General features: G+C 39.8%; 1 protein-coding gene across 1 annotated transcript in view; it reads left to right on the forward strand.

Annotated features, from left to right (window-relative positions):
• The window catches only part of LOC103372868 (metastasis suppressor protein 1-like), a gene marked incomplete at its 3' end in the record, with an annotated part of 75,781 nt that overhangs the window by 47,549 nt on the left and 5,925 nt on the right, over window positions 1-22,307 (forward strand). Inside the window, exons 4-7 of the mRNA XM_008302628.1 lie at window positions 16,311-16,395; window positions 19,479-19,570; window positions 19,714-19,788; window positions 20,533-20,544. Coding sequence (XP_008300850.1) covers window positions 16,311-16,395; window positions 19,479-19,570; window positions 19,714-19,788; window positions 20,533-20,544 — 264 coding nt within the window. The remainder of the gene's footprint in view (window positions 1-16,310; window positions 16,396-19,478; window positions 19,571-19,713; window positions 19,789-20,532; window positions 20,545-22,307) is intronic.

Genomic DNA, 22,307 nt, shown 5'->3' on the forward strand with positions numbered 1-22,307 from the left:
CAGTCATGCATTTTGGTTCTTTCATGAAGCTGTCATGGATCTTCTGGAAATGTGGCAAAATCTATACGTGAGTGAAGCTCTGACCCTCAAATCCACCGATGGGTTTACAAGCTGTTATATTTACAAAATTGCCAAAAGCAACATCGTTTCGTAGAGCAAGAAATCAGAAAAAGTTCAATTTTGCAACGGTCCTTGAAACACTCATCTGTGACACGCCCTTTTGTTCGGAAATGTAAGAAAATTTAAGCTCCAAATCGACGTATTTAATCAAAATGGACTGTTTGCACTAACTAGATTCTGTATAGTTTATTAACAATTTCCCTGAGGTTTTACACCGAAGGGATCAATAAAGTTTTATTCTATTCTATTCTATTCTATGCACTGCTCGGTGCAACTGTGAAGTCATTTGTGATTCAACTGTGATCAGTCATGCGGCAAAAATGTAAGGACTTTTCAGATGAACTGCAGGCTGCGTTTACCACATAGCAGAGACAATGTATGGAAAGTATGGATGCACAGTATGTAGAATTACCTTTTTCAGAATTGTTAATGCCAGCGGTCATTCCAGGTTTTTCATTTTTTTATAAAAATAAGTCATACAAGAGATTAAACTTTTTTTATGATTCATGAAAATATAAATTTATTGTGCTGCATGAAAGATATTTCTGAGTTGTTTCTACTTCTTGGTTGTGCTGCTTCCATTGAGCTGCAGAATTTTATATTGCAGTGAAAAATAAGCCCACAGTGAGTAAAAACGTCACGGGAGCAACAAAAAACGCCCAGAAACCTTTTGGGGTTCATAGGGTTAATGTTATAATAATATTGATTTCAATGGAATTATTGAGCCCCATTCCTCAGAGGATGCATGTGACACAACAGTCTTGTGGAAAAGCAGAATTGAATCTTGCGTGGCTCTGGATGCTGCAGGTGACTGCAGATGCAGTTTGTGGATGCAGCACAGAGCGTGTCGTCTTTCTCAGACAGCAAATCGGTGAAACTCTGCACAGAGGCGGCAGCATCAGCGTCTTCCCAGGCAGATCGAACTCTGAGGCGACACAAGCTCTTAGCATTCAGACTGGGCTCCCTCTCTCTCCGGTCACACTGCGAGGGCAGCGGGTGTACGCCGTTAGCCTGCCAGCCCTTTCAGACTGCAGATTAGCGGTGAAATAAGAGCTGTGGTTTCGCTCGGGGGGCCTGGCAGCGGCTCGGGTCAAACAAATCAAACGCTCACTTTACTTTTGTTTTCGTCTCAGTTCAAAGAGTGTGTGCGTTGGCAGAAACCCGCGAAGGCTGCGGACGATAGTGCCGGACGCTGTTTTTTAAAATGTTGGGGATTAAAAAAAGCGTCTGATATCAGCCGGATCTGGTTTCTGCATTCCTGTAGATCGAAGCATGTTTCCACCCGCCTCACATGTGTCTGTGTGTGTGTGTGTGTGTGTGGTCAGCCTCTACAAAGTGTTAGTGTGTGAGGGAGTAACTGAACCATGAGTGTGAAAGGCCCGATGGATGGGAGGTTGGTTTGTCTCCGTGTCCTCCTCCGAGCCGTCGGGTCATTCTCGTGTTTTCTCAGCTGCCAGAGGAGGAGGAATAACTCATCTCCTCCATCTCCCCAAGTATTCACCCAGAGCTCCACCGAGGCTGATAAACGTGCTGCCGTGGATGTGAAAGGTTCAGGGGGCACGAGGGAGAGAAGGGTTGCTGCTCACAAGTTGAGTTAAAATGTCCGTCTTGGTGTTTTCCTCACCTATGAGTCCATGAGATCAGCATCTGCAGGGCTCTGATCAGGTTTTGTGCATGTATCCATAAACAGGGTGTTCAGCAGGACGTTCCAACCACCGAGGTTTGTTCTGTCTGTTATCGGTAGTGTTAAATATCTACAGCCGGTGCAATCTGCTGCTGGTTCGTCAGTTTAACCAACTATTGTGGCAAAAACGAGGCCGCTAACTTGGACTGACCTGAAAAGCTGTAAGCGTTACCATGGTAATCGACATCCCAATTAGTGCTCTATTGAAATGCTTTGAATGCACCTCTGTGGAAACAGCACGACTATGGCTCCAAGTAGAGAAAACCCAAAGATGTAACACAGTTGTAATGCCATAAATCTTTCTTTAAAATAGATTTTTAAAAAACAGTAGCTAGATTTTTATGATTATTTATTTTGCTCTTTTTTTTTTTTTTTTTAATGGAATCACCATTCAATCACAATTTCAAAGTGCCCACAGGTGTGACTAACTCTGAGGAAAAATGGTGAATCCATTCTTGTGAACACAGCCTGCAGTTCAGCTGAAAAGTCCCTGATTTTTTGTCACACGGCTGTTAGTCGCAGTCGAGTTACTAACAGCATCTTAGTTGCGGTGAGGAGCACAGAATTTTCAGTTTTTTACAGAATCTGTGCTGTACCAACAGTTGAGTTTCAGCAAAATATTAAATTGAAATGTGTAGAATGAAGTGATTTTGATCAAACATCACAGCTTCAAGCTTAGATTTGGTTCATTTTACTGACAGCTAGAACGTATTTGGTCATAGACAGTCAGAAAGTTGAAAATCCAATGATTATTCCTGTTTTTTTGGTTTCTGGCTGATAAATGCTGTAGTTTTTGACCATTTAAAAAACAAACCAAAAAAAAAAAAAACATAACTCACCTTTTAAAACGCATCGCTCAGTTTGGGCTTCAGGGGGTTTCATTATATTATACGAACACAAAACCCCAAACAGCTCATGAGCTCCAATATTATTCATTATGCATCAAAAACCACTATAATTATTAGTTATTCTAATCAAAGAACATTTAGCTGCCGGGATCACAGCGCTCATATACTGACGCTTGGACTTCCAGATTAGTGAAGGTGACTCCCAAAAGAATGTCGGACATTAAATCTCAAATGAATTTGGCAGATGAACTGAAATATCACAAGTGACAGCTCAGCAGTGTTTCAACTGTGACCTGCAAGTACAACATGAAGTTACCAGCGGTGGCTAATATTCATGTTATTGTAGGTGCATGAAACACCAAAAATGGCATTCAAGTCCTACAACAAAACTGCTTCAACATTCTGCTCGTACAAATAAAGACTGGTAAAAGCTTCTGGTAGAAGATTTTTCCGATCAGGATCTGGTTATAAAGTGCAACCTGGTCTTTCATAGGTTTCTGCATGGAAGTGTTCACTATTTGGATTTTCTGCAATTGCATCAACATCAATCAGATTCGTTAAAAAGCAAAGACTTCTGCACTTCCTCGTGGAACTTTGAAGCCATGAATAACTCAGCTGGCTGCACAAATTCAGAGACTTTTCAGCTGAACTGCAGGACAGACCAGAGAACAGAGACAAGTATGGGAACAAATTAAACATATAAGTAGTAAAATATCCATAGTATAGAGCAGGGGTGTCAAACTCTGGCCCGCGGGCCAAATTTGGCCCGCTTTGTAATTATATTTGGCCCGCGAGACAATACCAAATGACTACTAGAGTTGCCCCCGGTATTATACTGTACAGCACATTCACCGCTAATACTACAAATCCCATAATGCCCTGTTGTTGTTTTGGCACGTCAATCAGGACAGGACCCAGAAACTCCCTCTCCTCTGTGACAGTAGGCATAGCGACTTCACACTACAACTGTCACTGTGCCATTGATGTGTTTTTTATTTATAATTTGATTTTGCATGTCTCCACTATTAAGTTATATATAATGTATGGTAATAAGCGTTGCTTGTTCCATATTCAATGTTAAAGCAAAATTTGTTTCGGTCCATATTAAAAGGTTCATTTGTTCAATGTTGGCCCGCAACTTTGTTCAGGTTTTAAATTTTGGCCCACTGTGTTTTTGAGACTGACACCCCTGGTATAGAGAGTCGTTATTTTTGCCTAGAGCTGGTTACACCTGTTACTGTTGATTCCAGATTATTACATTTTTTGTCAAATCACAGGAACCCAGTTAGCACCCTTTAGATGTTTGAATCTGTAAACTCATATGTGTATTCTATGACTAACCTATTGTCTATAAAGCAACGATGCTCTCCAGATTCTACCATTTTCAAAGTGTCTTCGGTGCTGCTCTGCATTCCTGCAGCAGCTCATTGAGCCGAGGTCAGAGCAGCTGACAGGACGGCAGCTGTCTCGCGGCTGATGACTGACAGTTATCACTGTCCATGACAAACCCCCTCCAGGATCCCAGCTAGAGTAGCAACGGCTCAGCACATACTGTATGTGGACAAAATGCACGAACCTGTCCTCTGAAAGCAGAGCGATGACTGTGGCTGCTTCACTGTGTGGCAGATATTCCCCAATTCAATCCTGAAAAAGCTTTAAACATGAGTAATCGTGAGATGTCGCCACTGATCGAACGTCTCATCAAAGGTCTGGGGGGGGGGCGACACCGACGCTCTGATACGTGATAGTGAAATCCCAACAGCAGCAAACTGATACGTCAGGTCGAAATCAGAGAGGGGAGATATTTCAAGGAGGAATATTTTAAGAATCCTAAGACTCTACTGTAAACACACACACACACACACACACACACACACACATATACACTCAGTCCTGCAGAAGGCATCCAAAGACTGCAGGCATCGTCAGGCTGCTCCCCTCCCCAGTTCTCTGTGTGGTATTCCAGGACTGTACGACCCCCGTCGCCCCTGGATGAGCTGCGAGGAATTCTGGTTACTCCTCCAGAAACTCCCGTCACACAGTAACCCGGTTAGAGCAGAGCGCCGACCAGAGATGGAAGACGGATGACTCACCCTCGGTCTAGAATCGGATGCTGCCCAGCAGAGATAATAACGCACTTTGAATTTTATATTTGACGTTTTTGTTAGGAAACAATCAGAAATGCTGGAATGTGAGCGTCACTTCAGTGTTATATCCTAAATTTGTATAAAAAAAAAACCCCAAAACTAAAAATGCTGATTGTCTGCTCTGCTAGTGCACTAACTTTCCTTATATTTTTCTCTTTGTTTTGCAAATTAAACTTATTTTTTTACCCTAAAAAAGCACACACATTAGAAGATAGGCAGGTAGAAGCACTTTTTAAAAATTAATTTATGTATTTTTTTTAAGATTGAAGTTTTTTCCAGGTTTCCAAAGACCACTACACATATGACAGAGACGCTTTTAGGATTCTTTGTAATATAGTTTGTCTATATCAGTGTGAAAATATGCATATTTTTCTTGACTCTCAATATAATTATTATTATCATTATTCTTTCTTCAGATGATCTTTTTCATGCAACCTCCTGGTACATCCCTCTCTGCATTTCCCCATTCAAATGATGTGAAATCTTAAAACAGGTGGTTTTTCTGTCACATTTTGACTCATTTTTCACTGCAATATGAAGTCCCGCACCTCAATGGAAACAAAACAACCATGGATAGAAGTATAGAGAAATCAAAAAAATGTCTTCTGTGCAGTTTGAATGCCAGAAATCATAAAGAAATATATATGAAAATTGAATCTCTCATTAAAAATGTTGGAATCGTGTAGAACCTTTATACCCACAGGTGTTAACAATTCTGGAACAATTGGTTCCTCTACGTACTATAGAATTTGTACTACTTACATTTTAGATTTGTTTCCACATTTCGTCTTCTCTCTGCTCTGTGTAAACACTGTTCAGGCCAAAAGTCCCAGAATTTTTGTCACATGGCTGCTAGTTGCAGTTGAGTCACTAATGAGTTCTCAGTTGCACCGAGGAGCAGGAGAAGGAACATTTAGTTTGTTTTTTACAAAATCTCATTTGAGCAAATGGTTTATTTTTGGCAAAACTCGAAATGAGACATGTAGAATGAAGTGATTTTGATGAAATATCCTGATTTTGGTCTTGATTTAGTCAACTTTTATGACTGAATGGCACGTCACGGATGATATTTTTAAAGACCGAAATCTGATGATTCAGCTTCTGATTAAGATGAATGCTGTAATTTTATTAGATTTTTAAACCCTGCTGGCGTGTTTTGGGGTTCAGAGGGTTAAATGGTGAACTTGTTAATTTGTGAAGAAATTTTTATTAGAACATACTGAGGTTTCTGCTGCATATTTTGTTTTTGCACTGACAAATAACAGCTTTTGAGTAAATGTCACACAATGTTTAGATTAAATACATACTGGGCTCGGACACAGGACCTTTGGGGAACCCTGAGAGCAAATCTGTTGCATCCTGTGGGATGTGGAGTGGGATGTCTATGAGTCAGGCCTGTTTGGATCTGGGGAACTTGGTCGGATCAACACCCTGGGCTCTTGGTTGTGGTCCTCGAGCTGTCAGGTGCAGTGGAGTGCATTGCTGTTGCCATGGGAAGTGTGCAGCTATGTCCATCCATCCATTATCTATACGCTGCTTAATCCTCACTAGAGTCGTGGGGGGCTGGAGCCTATCCCAGCTGACTCAGGGTGAAGGCAGGGGACACCCTGGACAGGTCACCAGTCTATCACAGGGCCACACTTAGAGACAGACAACCAAGCACACTCACATTCACACCTACGGACAATTTAGAATCACCAATTAACCTCAACATGTTTTTGGACTGTGTGGGAGGAAGCCGGAGAACCCGGAGAGAACCCACGCTGCACGGGGAGAACATGCAAACTCCACGCAGAAAGATCCCGGTGCCTCCACCAGGACGCGAACCGGCGACCTTTTTGCTGTGAGGCAACAGTGCTAACCAACTGCGCCACCTTGCACCCCGTGCAGCTATGTTTAGGGTGCATAACATTTTATAGTAACATCCACATTAATGCTAGGACACAAGACCCAGCAATGATCAAAGTTATTCACTTCTTCTGTCAGTGGCTTTATTGTTGAGGCTGATTGTTGTATTAAATATGCAGAGTTGAAGATACAGGATGGGTTTGTGTGCAACACATCCTTGACTTTATGTTCTTTTTTGTGACTTTGCATATTTAAAATGTACATTAAAGCTAAAGTCAAAGCTATACGTTTCCTGCTGCAGCTCAGAGTACACAGAAGCAGCTACATCAGACCTGATTGATTAATGGCTGCAAAGACACATAAAGAAAGCGTTTCCGTGCATTTGGGAGCACTTGATGTGAAGTCTAAGTCGGTGTTTGCTCCTTCCACGATGCCGTGTCTCTTCGTACCCAGCTGAGCTCAATGTGACCTTTGTGACGCGCTGCTAATTGGCTGTAAGTTGGTATTTCGTGCCTCGGCATTAAAGAGATTGACAGCGGCGGCACAGCGACGCTTCTGCTGCTTGTTGACACGTGAGACGTATTGAAGTCGTAAAGTGACCTTGGCTATATGGAGACAGAGACAGAGATGCTGGCTGATGCAACCAGCAGGCAACGCTGTGCTGCAGCTTTAATGTTGACCATCACCTGATTGGCTGTTCAGCAACTCACACTGCAGCTGATGGAAATCAAAGGCTCAACTTGGGGTATTTTTCTTTTCTCTACAGCTTTGTGAGTCTACGTGGCATCACAGCTGACTGAGGTGTCACGTTTAGCAACAGAAAAGAGAAAGTAGAGAAAGTGCTGCATTGAGACAGACATTATAAATGATATCTCAGTGACAACATCTATCTGGGGTTGAAACTTCCATCACACACCGACAGTCTTTTCATTGAGCTACGTATTCATTTTCTGCTTTCACTTACAGCTTTGACGCTATTCCTGCATTCATGTGGTCTTGGAATAACTGGAGAAATTAGTTCCAGAGTAGAAAAATTCACCTAAAGTCTGCCTCAAGTTGGAATAAATTTTGGTGCACAACTTGCAGTGATGTTCATATATGCAGAAACATGGTGGATAAAATATTCGTTTTCTTTTTGCAAGCATCTCATTTTTAATATTGTGTTAAGGTCAAGCTGTTAGTTGCTGTCCACCTAGAGGATCTAAAATTAGTTGGAAAAATATTTGTTCGCAGTAACCCTGACAATAAATCACATGAAGCAGCATCAACATTAACTAACTATGATCAATGTGCTGTTTAACCCGCTGAACACCAGGCAGTTTGTGGGTGTTTTCTTTTTCGCTCCTGTCATATTTTTACTCACTGTGGGCTCATTTTTCACTGCAATATAAACTCCTGCACCTCTATAAAAACAGGACAACCATGGCTAGAAATAGATAGGCCTCATAAATAGCACTCAGAAATGTCTTTTGTGCAGTAGGACACAGTTATGATGCCATAAATCATAAGAAAAAGAAAAAGAAAAGTCTATAGTTTTTCACCTTTTAAATTTTTTTTATGCAAGAACAGAAAACAAAACCCTGTAATCAGCATGTACAGATCTGTCCACATGCCCAGAGATGTTACCAATACAAGAAAAAGTGGTGGCTGTACACACTATAAATATTTTACGACTTATATTTATAATTTGTTTGCATGCTTGTCTCTCATCTGCTCTGTGTGAACACTGCCTGCAGTTCAGCCGGAAAGTCCCTGAATTTTATTTAAACAACTGGTAGTCGCATCTGAGTCACTCATACCTTCAAAGTTGCACCAAAAAGTGCAGATTTTTTTGTTTTTTACAGAATATTTTAGCACAAATGGTTTATTATTTAAATGAGACACATGGAATAAAATGATTTTGATTTGATTTAATATCACAAGAACAGAACGTCCCAGATGAGTAGTTCAAGGACTGTCGGAAAGTTAAAAATGTGATGATTCTTCTGATAAATGGTGTCATTTTTGTAAAACAATAATATGCCTTTGAAAACTGCCAAAGGACTTTAAAGCTCAGAGGGTTAAACATCACCGAGCAGCAAAACTGGAGACAAACAAAACCTAAAGATTTGACAGATTTCAAAATCGATTTCCTTCAATCTTTCAGCTTTTCTGTCTTCCTTCTTTTCTTCGTGCCCTTCTTACGGAAAATATCTCACTAGTTGTAGCCTCCCTCTAGCAACAAGACAAGAAACACAGTGTGATGGTGCAGGACGGTGATTTAGTGCCTGTCCTGCTGGGCCACACTCTGCGTGGATGTGTGGCTTCAGCTGCTCCAGTTCCTCAGCCCAGTTCCACCAGCGTTCGTGTGGAGCAGCTCCGGTGGGAATGTGACGGCCGAGTTCACATCCCAGTCGGACGGAGGGATCTGGGTTTAGATTCCAGCTTCGGATTCCAGGTCACCTACTGTTCGCTGCGGCGTCGAGAACCGAGGTTATCGCCTCGGAAAAATCGGTCAGGAGTCTCGATGCCGGTTTTTTAAATTAAGGTTATGTTCAGGCTCCTGTCTGCCGAACTGTATTCACTCGTGTCTTTGTTGTAGTTTACCCAGAAGTCTATTCATGCCTGTGATTTCTCTTGTTTTGCAAGCTGTCGTTTATCTTTCACGAAATCATTCGGGATAGTCTGCGCTCCTTGCAACATTGCATGGAACTTTTTAATTTCCTTATATCACTTTATATTTTACTAGAGTATATTTGTGCTTTTGGCGCTTTATGGGCATTTTTCACTCCACTACAATTTCACTTAAAGTATATTTTACACTTTATTATGCATTTTGTACTTCTCGCTCTCTATTTTTAGTTTTTTTGCCTGACTCTACCAGATATTTCTGCTTCTTTATGTATTTCTATGTGCCTATATAGTTTTCATCTGGATTTGTAGTGGTGGTTACTTTACTCTTTCTTCTTGCTACTGCAACAACAGAATTTCCCCTCAGGGATCAATTAAGTATTTCTATTCTATTCTGCTCTGTTTTTTTTGCTATTTTTTTCTCTCTTGACGCGTCTAAAAGCAACTAATAGACATGAAGCAGTTGCATAGAAATCACAGTAGTTTAAAATGTTTGCTTCCCAAACAAACCGAGACGATGGTGAACCAGAGACAGTCCAAGTACACAGACTGTATACAAGTGCTGCTGCCATGGTTTCAAAATGCTCTTATACAAGATTGAAGGTTCCAGAGTTTTTATTTGTGACATGCAGTATCCTACATGTACATTATGGGCTGCAAAATGCAATAACAGTATATGATTAAAACATTCCTTAAAAATAGAAGAAAAAATGAACATAAATAGTGAGAAGTAGAGAGATGGTGAACTTTAAGTCTAGTGTGCAAGAGTAACAGGTAGAAAAAATGAAAAGTATTATCAGTCAGATGTACTTATCCTTGAGTTTTCATCATAATTCTCTTTTTGTAAGCACTTTGGCTCAATGTGTGTTGTTTTAAATGCGTCTGTCCTCATTGACTTATCAGAACCAGAATCAGATTGAATTTTTTAAATTTGAATTTCCCTTCTGGGATAAATAAAGTATTTTTCATTTCATTAATGATCCCTGAGGAGAAATTTGTTATGTTTCAGTTGCTCCCATTCAAAGTCAGAAATATAAACGGTACAAAATATACAGATATAGATAAGTAGAAAGTATGAGCAAAAAATATAAACATGAGCTGAAAAATGTGTTCTGAAAGTATAAACATAAGTAGAAACAGTATAAACATAAATGTAAAATGTGCTTTTCCTAAGAAATTAAGCTGTAATACAAAGAGGTAATAATCCAACACAGACAATCTTATATATTTGCGTACATTTGAGGACTTTGGTAACTCATCAATCAGCAATTTATCTTCAAATCGTCTTACTTTCCCATCAGTCTCTGATGATCTGCTCGTTTCCTGTGAGGCAGCCTGACCCCAGCTTCCCCTTCGTCTTTTGAACCGCTGGGTCTCGTGCCGATGACGGAGCCTCCAGGCCGCTCTGTCTGCAGCTACAGGCTGCAGGTCAGACACTAACGCTGCTCTGTCCCCATGAATTGGGTCAGCCGGGTCTCACACAGCGCCAGGAGTCCGCGGCCCGCTCAATCGGCTGCAATTGACCAGGAACTAATTGACTGACTGTGACCCAGCAGGATGGAAATTCATGTTAATTGTGTCACAAACATTAATCAAAACAAACTCGTGTGATTTCAGTATTAAAGAGTTGAACTTAGAGAGTGAAACTTTGAGTGTAGTTTCATGTATTTGTGGAGGACTTGTCCAGGCAGCTTCTTGGCACAGCAGGAGGATACCAACAAGCTGGATTAGATCACATTACCTGTAGTCAGCCGTTTGCTGGAAATGATCACCTTTCCTTTGTTCCACTCTGCATTTTCACTCATTTTAACCCTCTGAGCTCTGTTTCTGGGCACATTTGTTTCTCACTGTGGGCTCATTTTTCACTGCAGTATAAAGTCCAGCACCTCTACAGAAACAACACAACTATGACTAGAAGTGGAGAGAACTCCGAATGTCTTCTGTGCAAGACAAAACAGTTATAATGCCATAAATCATTAAAAAAAAAACAAAAAAAAGAAAGAAAAGAAAAGGTGAAAGTTGAATTTCTTTAATTACTTATGTTACAAATTAAGAAAAAAAAAAACCTAGAATCAAGATGTAGAACATTTTTCCAAGTGCCCACAAGTGCTACTAATACTGGGATAAAGTAGTGGCTCTACATGCTCTAGATGTTTTACTGCTTATGTTTTTAAGTCTTTTTTTTGCTATCCCCCCTCTCTGCTCTGTGTAAACACAACCTGCAGTTCAGCCTAGTTAAGCTGAAAAGTCTCAGAATTTTTGCCATGCAACTCTTAGTTTGCAGCTGAATCACGAATGCTTTACAAGTTGCCACAAAGAGTGCTGAATTTTTAGTTTTTTACAGAATCTGTTTAAAGCAAACAGGTAATTTTTGGCAATTCTTCTTCTTCTTATTTTTTTTTAATCAACTAATTTTTATGGAATAACATGATTTTTAGTAGATTTGTCCACTTAATAAAGCCTTGTCTTGTCTTGTTGCTCAGATTTGGTTTATTTTTCCTGATGGAACACTGCATCACAGATGAGTAAATCAATGATCATCAAAAAGGTTAAAAATTTAGGATTTTTTTGTGTTTTAACAGTTTTTGGTTCTGAGAAGAGATGCAATTTTGGTGATTTCTTTTGTAGACACGATGACTTTCAAGAGTGCTAATGTTAGCATAGTGTTCTAGTTTTTGGATATCATGTCTATAAAGCTTCTTTCGACCTCCACCAGGCTCTGGAGAATGAAACAAATCTACCAGTCAGCACCAGTCAGTCCAGACTAAAAGACTCTCGTGTGGTCTGTTGGCACAATTGTCAGTTGTAACACCTAATATCGGTGGTGCTGCCTCCGACAAATAAAGTGTAAAATTAGTCACCCGGCCTCCAACTGCTGTGATCCTGAGAACTGCAGGATGAACCGTTAACTAAAATGAGGTCAAGGAAGGCTGACAAACGTGGGCTTCCAGCTCGTGTGGAAACCTGCCCGAGCAGTGCTGAGGCCAGAAGTTTGACTCATGCAGATCTGGGAAAACACTTACGACGAAATGCCCATCTTGGCTCTTTTGTCCGCTGAGTTAACTCGACACGTCAGGCTTCATGAGCAGGCAGACAAACCACTGAGCTCATTTGGAGGTTTGCTTTTCAGCTTTGACTCTATTTTAACAGTAAAACCTTTCCAAAAAGAACAGTCTTCTGCCACAGAGAAATATGATTTATATGAGAGACTCTTTGAAACACTCAGTTTGTCTGCAGTTTGGTCTTTATGCCCTGCTGGCTGAAAGGAATTTATCCTGGTTTGATCCAGACCTACAACATCTTGTTTCTCAGAGGAGACACGAGGTGAGAAGAGGGGAAGTAACACCTCGTCTGAGGGTGAGAAGACAGGAGGAGGATGAAGCTAAAAGAGAACAGAGGAGGATTGAGAAGTGATGGAAAATGGAGGAGAGCGAGGGACGATGTGTGAAGAGAGACGAGGGAATGATGGAGAGACGACGTGAAGGAGGAAACTGGATCAGAAACGAAGCCCCAGTGTGAAGAATGAGACAAATAATAGCTCGACTAGACTAGTGGAGCGTTCACTGTTGGACGTAGTTTATAAAAGTAGATTTAACCGGAACGCTCTGTTATTTACAGATTTTTACCATTTAGATAAATTAGTAATGATAACTAAATATATATCAGGTTCTATCTGTAATTTAACAAACCAGGCTTCATCTGTAATGTAACTGTTAAAAAAAATGATTTACTATTTTTAAATAGTGGCAATTATCTGTGAAATCATTTTATTATTTGCTGATTTAAATATGGTCAAAACAAGTATAGTTTTAGAAACATTTCTGGCACAAAAACTCTTCAAAGAAGGACTAAAATGTACGAAAGGTAATAAAAATATTTGTAATTTGGAATGTGTAAAAAATATACAGTGTGCAAACATGTAGAAAAGCTGTAATGTAAAAATGTGCAAAAAGATATTACTGACAATGAAATTAGTTGCATATCTAAAATTTTAGTATAACAAAGTATATAAATATTGATATAAACATATGCAATCACTGTTTGTAAAAATAGAGATTTTTAATTTGACTGTTGCTTAAATATTTTTTTCTCAACATGTACATAAATACTTTTCCTGTCATTTTACTAGTTATCAGTAGTTTAACAAACAAAGAAAATCTGTAAAAAGAAAAAAGAAAAATAAATTGTAATGAATAATTTTAAAAAATTACAGTTGAATCCTATTTTTTTAAAAAAACCCAAAAAACACAAATTTCTTTTTTTTTCTTTCTTTTTTTTCGTTCTTTCTTTCTTTCTTTCTTTTTTCTTTTTTTTCTTTTTTTTCCCACTTTTTTTTTTTTTTTTTTCTTTTTTTTCCCACTTTATAGAACAAATCTGTCTAGGAAATCTCAGCAGCTGGTCACTGAGTCCTCGATCAACAAGTCCACAGACGATCCATCCAGGCCACACATAGAGTAACATCACATCATGCTTAAATCATGGTTGATATTAGTTTCTCTCTCCTTTTCTGGCTATTAGGAGTCTGAAAAGGAAACAGAAAAGAGAGACTGGTGACGAAAAAGTGTCAGAGAGAAAAGAGGAGGGGAAGACGAGGTGAGGAAGAGCAGAGGAGGAAGAGGAGTCAGTGGTGCATTGCAGTGTTCACCAGCCCGACCGACACACACGCCTGTAGGCTGTACTTGTGAGGACCGTTTCTAGTGTGACACATTTTTTTCGCTTATTTTTCACAACAATTTAAAATCCTGCACCTCTATGGAAGCAGCACAACTATGAATAGAAGTAGAGAGAACTCAGACATGTCTCGTGTGCAGAATGACTCAGTTAAAGTGCCACAAACCATTCAAAAACATGTTGAATTTGATTTTTTTTAAAAAACAAAAAACGAAAAATGGTGAATACATACAATAGATACTTTACTCCTCACATTTTTCTATTTCTTCTACACATTCTGCAGTTCAGCCGAAAAATCCCTGAACTGGTCGTCACTTTAAAGTAACCTGGTTAGTTCACATGTTTTATTTTTTGGTGAATTTTAAATGAGACATGTAGTTTTGATTAAATAAAACATTTTTAAGCTGAAGTTTGGTCAAGTTTTCTGATGGAATACAGATGAGTACTTCAAAGACTGTTGGAAACTTCAAAGTCCAATGCTGATTTTCCAGTTTCTGGCTGATAAATGATGTAATTTGTTCAAGTTTATAAAGACAACATTCCTTTCCAAACCACCACTGAGGTTTTTTTGGGGGCGTATGAGTGTGTGTTTTCCTTAAAATTGAAGCGTTTGGATGACGCCGAATTGTCAGCAGCCCTCACATGTGTTGGAACACAAGCGTTAGCATGTGTTGGAGGTGTTGCTGGATCTCCAGGCTGACAGGCTGAGATCTGGTGAACTTCTCCCCTGGAGGGAGTGTTCTGTCTGGGGGAGAGAGAGGACGACCATCTGGCCCCTTCGGGTGCCTGTGGAGCTTCTGCTGCACTGACAATCAGCTCGGCGATGCTCAAACCGAATCCCCGAAAACTCTCCGGTCGTCTTTACTTCAGCAGAAACTTGTCAGTGTGGTTCTGCTCTTCTTCTGTCCGTCCCGACTGCAGGGAAAATGGTTTTGACACAACTCGAGGGGATGATGTGACTCACTGGTGTGTTCGTTTGTCTTTGAAATTGAACTGATTGTGACTGGAGTTGTTACAAGTCAAATGAATCAGTAATATGCAACAGGTTTAAAGGTTTTTCTTGGCTCAGGTTAGGCCTTTGGTTGACAGTCAGCAGGATCAGTCCATGAACAGTGACGGCAGGAAGTCTGTGTTAGCTTTTTTACAGAAATCTGTTCCTGTCATTTTTTACAATTTCATTAAACTAAAACATCTATTATGCTTGAAACCCCAATTAACAAAAGTGGTTAAGAAAACATATATCTTCTTATTCTCAGTTCTTTTAGGTACTTTTGATTCATATATATCACTGAAGGTCATACAGGAGGCATCGGATTTGGAACAACTTCATAAAGAACTTAGTTTAAAAACTTTTCTACCTCCACGTCTACGGAAAGAGCACAAGCATAGAGGTAGAGAGAACTCACAAATGTCTTCTGTGCAGAATGACCGCGTTATAATGCCATAAATCATAAATAGAAAGAAAGAAAAAGAATAAAAAGAAAAAGAGTTGAATTTCAGTTTGTATTTTACAAAAATAGTAAAAAAAAAAACAAAAAAAACCAAGATGGTATAAAGCGCTTAGAGGTGTTACCAGTACTAGAAAGTAATGGCAGCTCTACATACTATAAATAATTTACTATTTTTATTTTTAGTTTATGTATGTACTCGTCTCCTTTTGTAAATACAACCTGCAGTTGAGCTGAGAAGTTTTGGTTTGGTTTTGGTCGTGTGACTGCTGGTCTTAGCTGATTGGATAATGACTCTGGAATTATTTAGTTAGTTTTTTTTTTTTTTTTTTACAGACAATGATCAAGTAATTTTGGCGAAATTTAAAACTGAAACATAGGAACAAAAGCAACTTTTTAAAATAAGTATTACTATTTCAAGCTTCGATTTGAAATTTTCTGATAAAATGTCACAGATGAGTAGTTTGTGGACTGTTGGAAAGTTGAAAATCTGATGATTCTTTCTGTTTTGACAGTTTCTGACTCTTACAAATGGTGATATTTTGGAGATTTTAAAAAAGACAACATGCATTTCAGCGCTGCCAACGAGGTTTGACGGGCCAGAGGGTTGATGTTTGGTTTGGACAAAGGACACAGATGTGCAGCTTGCATGTAGATCAGGAGTTTCTGGTGACTTTATGCGAATGAAGCAGGTGTAGCTCACTTTAAACTCACTGCTTTCATGGCACCATTACTACCTGATTGCATCATTCAAAGCATTACAATGCTAAACTCTGGAGCTTTTCATTTCAAATTAGGAAAACAAATATGGATAGAAAAACAAGCTCTTACCTAAAATACACCGTCGCCTAAACCTGTAAACAAATTTAAATAGAAATAAAAGCAGTTGCAGTTGAGAGGTTTGACTGACAGATTGCTGTGTGTCTGTTGTCAGGAGGAACCAGGGACATCGGTTCGGCCCTCACCAGGATGTGCATGAGGCATCGCAGCATCGAGGCTAAACTCCGCCAGTTTTCCATGTGAGTAGATCTGATGAACAGGTGTAGCTTCTCCTCCCAGATCTCCATGGCAACCTGCTCCTCCTCCTCCTCCTCCTCCTGCTTCAAAATCCTCCATCTTGCTCTCTCTCCATCCTCAATGTGTGATTCCATCTAATCACATTACAGACAGTTTCTATTTTGAATAGAGGCATATCCATCATCCATCTTCTTCCCATTTTTTTTTTTTTTTTTTGCACCATCCTGCTCTTCTTTTTTCCCTCGTTTTCTTCAGTCCTTCACCTCCTGCTGTGACAACATCCTTTCACCAGCCTCTCCCTTTCCATTCTTCCCTACAAACCTCAGCCGGTGCTTCTCTCCTTTCTTCTCTGTGTCCTTTCCCTCATTCTGTCCTCCTTCTTCATCTTCCCTCCTCTGCATGAGTCCATTAACTCTCCCAGTGTGGAAGGAGAGAGTCAGTCGGGTTGAAATGGGAATACGGGGCGTCCAGCTGAGTCGGTGAACGGAGGTACAGTAGCAGGACGATGTAAACAGGCCACGCGCTCGCTTTTACAGTCTGAAGCACCAATGGCCACACGTACAAACATCTATTAATATTTTACCGCTCAGCAAAGTGTCCCAGACGTCCTTCACGTCCTGCAGCTCCTCTGTGGGGATCCAGGGAGGCTCCCAGGCGTCTTCAAAGATCTAATAGAGAAGTCCAGTTGCTTTTTAGTTCTTTAGTTCAGAACTGAAGAAGCCTCTTGTCCAGATGCTTTTTCCCTGAAGCTCCTTGGACAGTCTGATGATGGCACAGGAAATTGTCGAGACAACAGGAATTATTGATCAGGATCCTTTAATTTGACTAATCTATTAGCTGATGGACGGTACAGTACTGGCAAGAACACCGATTATTTTGTCTTTAGGCAAGAATGCCAGAAAATAAGCTCGTTCTCACTTGTCCAGTTAAAGGATTTTCTGTTTTTGTGTGATTTATATGAGAACCTGTTTTTTTTTTGTTTTTTTTTTTAATATATCAAACAACTAATCAATCAAACTTTGGGATTCCAAGTCATGTCTCAGTGTTGTTTCTTTCCTCCTGTCACATTTTTCCGTCCTGTTGGTTCATTTTGCACTTCAATTTGAGGTCCTACACCTCCTATGGAAGTAGCCATGTTGCTCACAGGAAGCCATATCTGGTAAGTAGGTTGGGTAGAAAATACCGATTGTGTTGGTGATAAGAAAAACTTTATTGATCCCTCACCGGGGAAAATCACAAGAGAGAAAATAGGAGCTGCTGTAACTTGCAGCCAGTCATGCGACACGTGCACTAGGCTCTATTCTTTGAGGCACTATGACCACATGCACGGCACAGTTGCATCAGCTACATGCCATCACATCGCTGTTCAGGTCATTTGTGCTGAATATTCTCCCTCAGACACCTCTGGATGTTACAGTAGAACTCAGCATTGACATTCTGACCCTAGAGGATGGATTCGTGTCCAGTCTTGTGACTTTAAAAGAAAGTGATGAGCATGATACTGACCAACACTCCTTGTTTAGGAAGCTGCTGTTATTCCTTTTTGCAACTGTTGTTTCTTCTCTTGATGGTAGTCGCAGACCCACCTCTCATCACCAACAATGATCCTCCACATAAAGGTCGGAGATGCCAACTGATGGGATTTTTTTTCTCTTTGCTCCTCTTTAAACTCGATTTCGAAAACACATATGTGCTCCTACCAGTGGTAATAAAAACCATGTGTAACACAGGTCCTGATGGTGATAGAGCACCGTCTTGTAGACTCATGATGGTTACTGCTGGCACATGCTGCACACACAACAGGAAAACTCTCAGAAGTTTTGGACTGCACCTTGTATTCTAGACTGCTTATATATTTGATCTCCTTACAAAAGGTGAACTCTCACATTCTTCTACTTTTTACAAATGTACTGCAGATTGAAATGTAAATAACATACTAATGTAACTTCCAGTAAACAAGACCTCGTACAGTAAAGACGATCGTGTTCCTGATGTCACTCTCCGGTTTTGGACACTGCACTGGAAAAAATGCCCTTCTCAAAACAAGAAAAAAAAACTTACTTCAAGGTACTTTTACCATGAAATAAGTGATAAAATCTGCCAATAGAACAAGTGAAAATTCGCTTTGTAAGATGCCTTCACTTGAATTAAGTAAAGTTTATTTCTTAAATCAAGATTATCTATCCTATACAAATAACACCTCAGCTTTACAAATATATGAAATGTCAAATTAGCCTCATTTCTTCTAAAATACAACTCAAAACAAGATAATTTCAAGATTGTTTGACTTAACAAGATATTTAAGATGCAGTGTCTTAAAACAAGTCCCCCTATCTTGCTGAAATGTTACTTGTTAGGTGAATTTATCTCAAATCAAGTGGGATGAGACATTTTGACTAAAAACAAGATTAATAAACTTGGTAAGATTTTGAGTTTTTGCTGTGTGTGGGTTCTTCACCTGTTAAAACTGCTGTTTAACTGCAGATTAAAATGTAAAGTACAGTAAACATGATCTCTTACCATCTAATACTGCCTACTTTCTCTGCTGTACTAACTTTATCAGCCTCGGAACAAATTACATCCACCATCACTGTTTTGTAATAAATGGAACCTTAAGTGAAACACACATCTGCCTGCATCTCTGCTGCAGCTGGAGAATGTTGGCCTCAGCTGACGAAATCTAAAAAAAAAAAAAAAAGCTGTCCCATAATTGCGACTAATTGCCGACCACAAGTCAAGTTTGAAGTGTGAACTGACGATGAATCTAAAGTGCTGCCTTCTCAGAAGTACCGCAGCAGTGTGGTGTTGATGTTGCACTCGTCTAAATCTTATCCTCACTGCTGATCAAGACCAGGTCAAGGCAGAAGCTCACTCAAGAAGAGACAATCGATCCACTGTTTAAATGCACATGTGATTCTGGGCTTTCAAATATCAACTCATTTGAGTTGTGCAACAATTTCATCAGTGAAGAGCCTCCATCAAATCTCCAGACTCTTCCTCCAACCTGAAACCAAATCTCTGCTGATTTGTGTGTGAGGACTTTGTTTTTTTTTCCATAGATTTACCGGTTTGTGTGTGTTTCCAGGGTGTTTCTGGACTGTCTGATCAACCCTCTACAGGAGCAGATGGAGGAGTGGAAGAGAGTCGCCAACACTCTGGACAAAGACCATGCCAAAGGTTTCACACTAACACAAACACAAAGACAAACGTATGCATCGTTGCACTTCTGTATGTAACTGATTTATTTTCCCCTCTTGGTGTGTGTTTAAAATGAGTTTCTTTATGCGCTTCACTGTGTTTTTGTGTGGTTTTCTTTACAGAGTATAAGAAAGCCCGTCAGGAGATAAAGAAGAGATCATCAGACACCCTGAAGCTGCAGAAGAAGGCCAAGAAAGGTTCGTAATCTCTGTTCATCAAGTCATATTCAGGTAGCATTCTGAATGTAACTCCCGTTACATTTTTTACTTACTGTGGGCTCATTCACTGCAATGTAAAGTCCTGCACCTCGATGGAAACAACACAACCATGACGAGAAGTAGAGAGAACTCAGAAATGTGTTCTGTGCAAGATTACACAATCATAATGTCACAAATTATATAAAAAGAAATAATCAAAAATGGACAACATCTTTCCAAATGTCCTCAGGTGTTACCACTCTACATACAATAGATGTTCAGCTGTTAGTGTTTTTATTTTTTTCATGCTTGCCACCTCTCTTTTGTGTAAATGCAGTTCAGCTGAATCATAAACTGCTTCACAGTGGCACAGAGGAGCACTGAACTTTAAAAAATGTATAGTTTTTGGTGACAGAATCTTCTTTATGCATTGATTTTGGTGAGTTCTAAATTATAAAATGAAGTGATTTTGATGTGATATCATTGAAGTTGTCCATCAGAACAGAAAGTCATGGGTGAGAATTTTCAAGACTCTTAAACATTTGAACATCCGATGACGCATTTTACACTGTCTCAGTGACAAATGGTGCTTTTTTATAAAAACGAATCTGTGAATGGGTTTTTGAAAAAATGCATGAAGATACATAAGAATGTAAAAGTTCACGTCTTCTTTTTCTTTTTCCTTTTCCAACAAACTGCCTTCTTGTCTTCCTTCGGTGTCCCATCGTGCTCTGCTCTGTCCAGCTGATGTGTTCGGTAAGTTGTTGTACGCCTGCTGTCCACACACCTCGGTTTGCTGTCCTCTAATGAACATGCAGACATTGAGACACTTTGTCAGGAAACGCTCGGATGATTTGTGTTTTCCTGCTGGTCAAAGGGATCTTCAGTGTCTTAGTTTTGTCTGCCAGTCGACTAATGAATTAAAGAGCTAATCAGCTAAAGTTGGAGCATCTCTGGGTAGCATACAGATGAATATTTAGCATTGGCAGGATGGGTTAGCATGAAATACAGGACATGAAAAGGGGAGTGATTGGACTTATTGTGCATCAATATTGTGCTTTGCTGTTCCCACTGAGCTCCAAAGAATCGCAAGTAAACACCACAGCGAGCTCCGCTTTTAGAACCAGCAGTTCCAGTCTGTATCATCGCACTGAACGAGCCTTATTATGAGTGGAAACAAAAGCTTGTTGTTGCTGCCGACAAAGAGCTCGATGGCTTCCAGCTTTGAATCGAGCCTTCGGGACAAAATAAACAGGCTCCGGGCTTTGACCTCAGGAGGAAGCTCACATGTGGTTGGAGCTGCTGCAGCCGTCGGCCTGTTATTACTGCAGGAAACTCCCTCCGCACTGGGATGGATGTCAGGAGGGAAGAGGACGTGGAGACGTTTGGGAAAGTAGAAGGAGGAACTTGTGTTGGAATTAAATGAATGTCGCGAAGGGAGGGAAGGAGATGGAGTTAAAACGAGGAGTTGGAATTCACGTAACGAGTGAAACACTCAGGAAAGACCACACCAAAGTGGGAAAAATCTTTATTTACAGTGTCGCCTTTGTTCATGGGAGCAGGTCAGGTTTAAACGCAAACAGAATAGGAAGCATACTGCACTACACGATGCATGTACACGCCATCTAAACTGCAGGTTATTAAGATGAGATAAACCTTTATTAATCCCACAGTGAGGAAATTTGCATTATAGCAGCAGAGAGGATAGTCAAACATATAGTGAACATCAGTACAAAAAACAAATAAACAAGACATATATACACACTGGCCACTTTATTAGGTACATATGACAACATTCTACTTTTATGAAGCATGTTCACACTTTGTTGCTGTCATGAAATTGATCTTTCTACGTTATATTTACCATTGAGGTCACAGTTTGTAATGAGTTTGCTTTGTTCTGCATTATATTTAAAGGCGTCCCTAATATTTTGTCCACTACAATAACATACAAGAGCGGAGCAATTTATTAAGAACACTTTTAAATCTAGTCCAGCACCACCCACTGTGACCTCAGTATTAAACGTGAAGTAGACTAATCACCATTTTTAAAACATCAAAGCAACAACTAAAGATGCAGAAGCTTGTTCGTGGTCGATTTTATGGCAGACATGTTTTGTTGGATTGCATCAGATTTCTAAGGTGTCTTTAATAAAGTAGACAGTGAGCGTACATAAGTATTGTACAGATTCTTCTGGATGTGGAAACGAACAATATTGCACATATTTCTGTGTATTGAAAAACAGTGACATTGCACTGATTCTCAAGATTCAAGACCTTGATTTGTCACAATTATACACAGTATAACACACAGAGAAATGTGTTGAGCGCCTGTTCCAGACAGAAACAAGAATAAGAAGGAGAAGAATAAAGAATAAAAACACACAAGAGATATATATGTATAGAAAAAAATAAAAAATAAAGAAATCAAAGTGTCAAATAGTGCCACAAAATATATATATACGATGGGAAAGTAAACAGGATAGTGAACAGACTTTGCAATTTCATTCTTCCATAAG

This window comes from Stegastes partitus, unplaced genomic scaffold, assembly GCF_000690725.1.
Source record: "Stegastes partitus isolate 25-593 unplaced genomic scaffold, Stegastes_partitus-1.0.2 Scaffold1846, whole genome shotgun sequence".
Classification (NCBI taxonomy): domain Eukaryota; kingdom Metazoa; phylum Chordata; class Actinopteri; family Pomacentridae; genus Stegastes; species Stegastes partitus.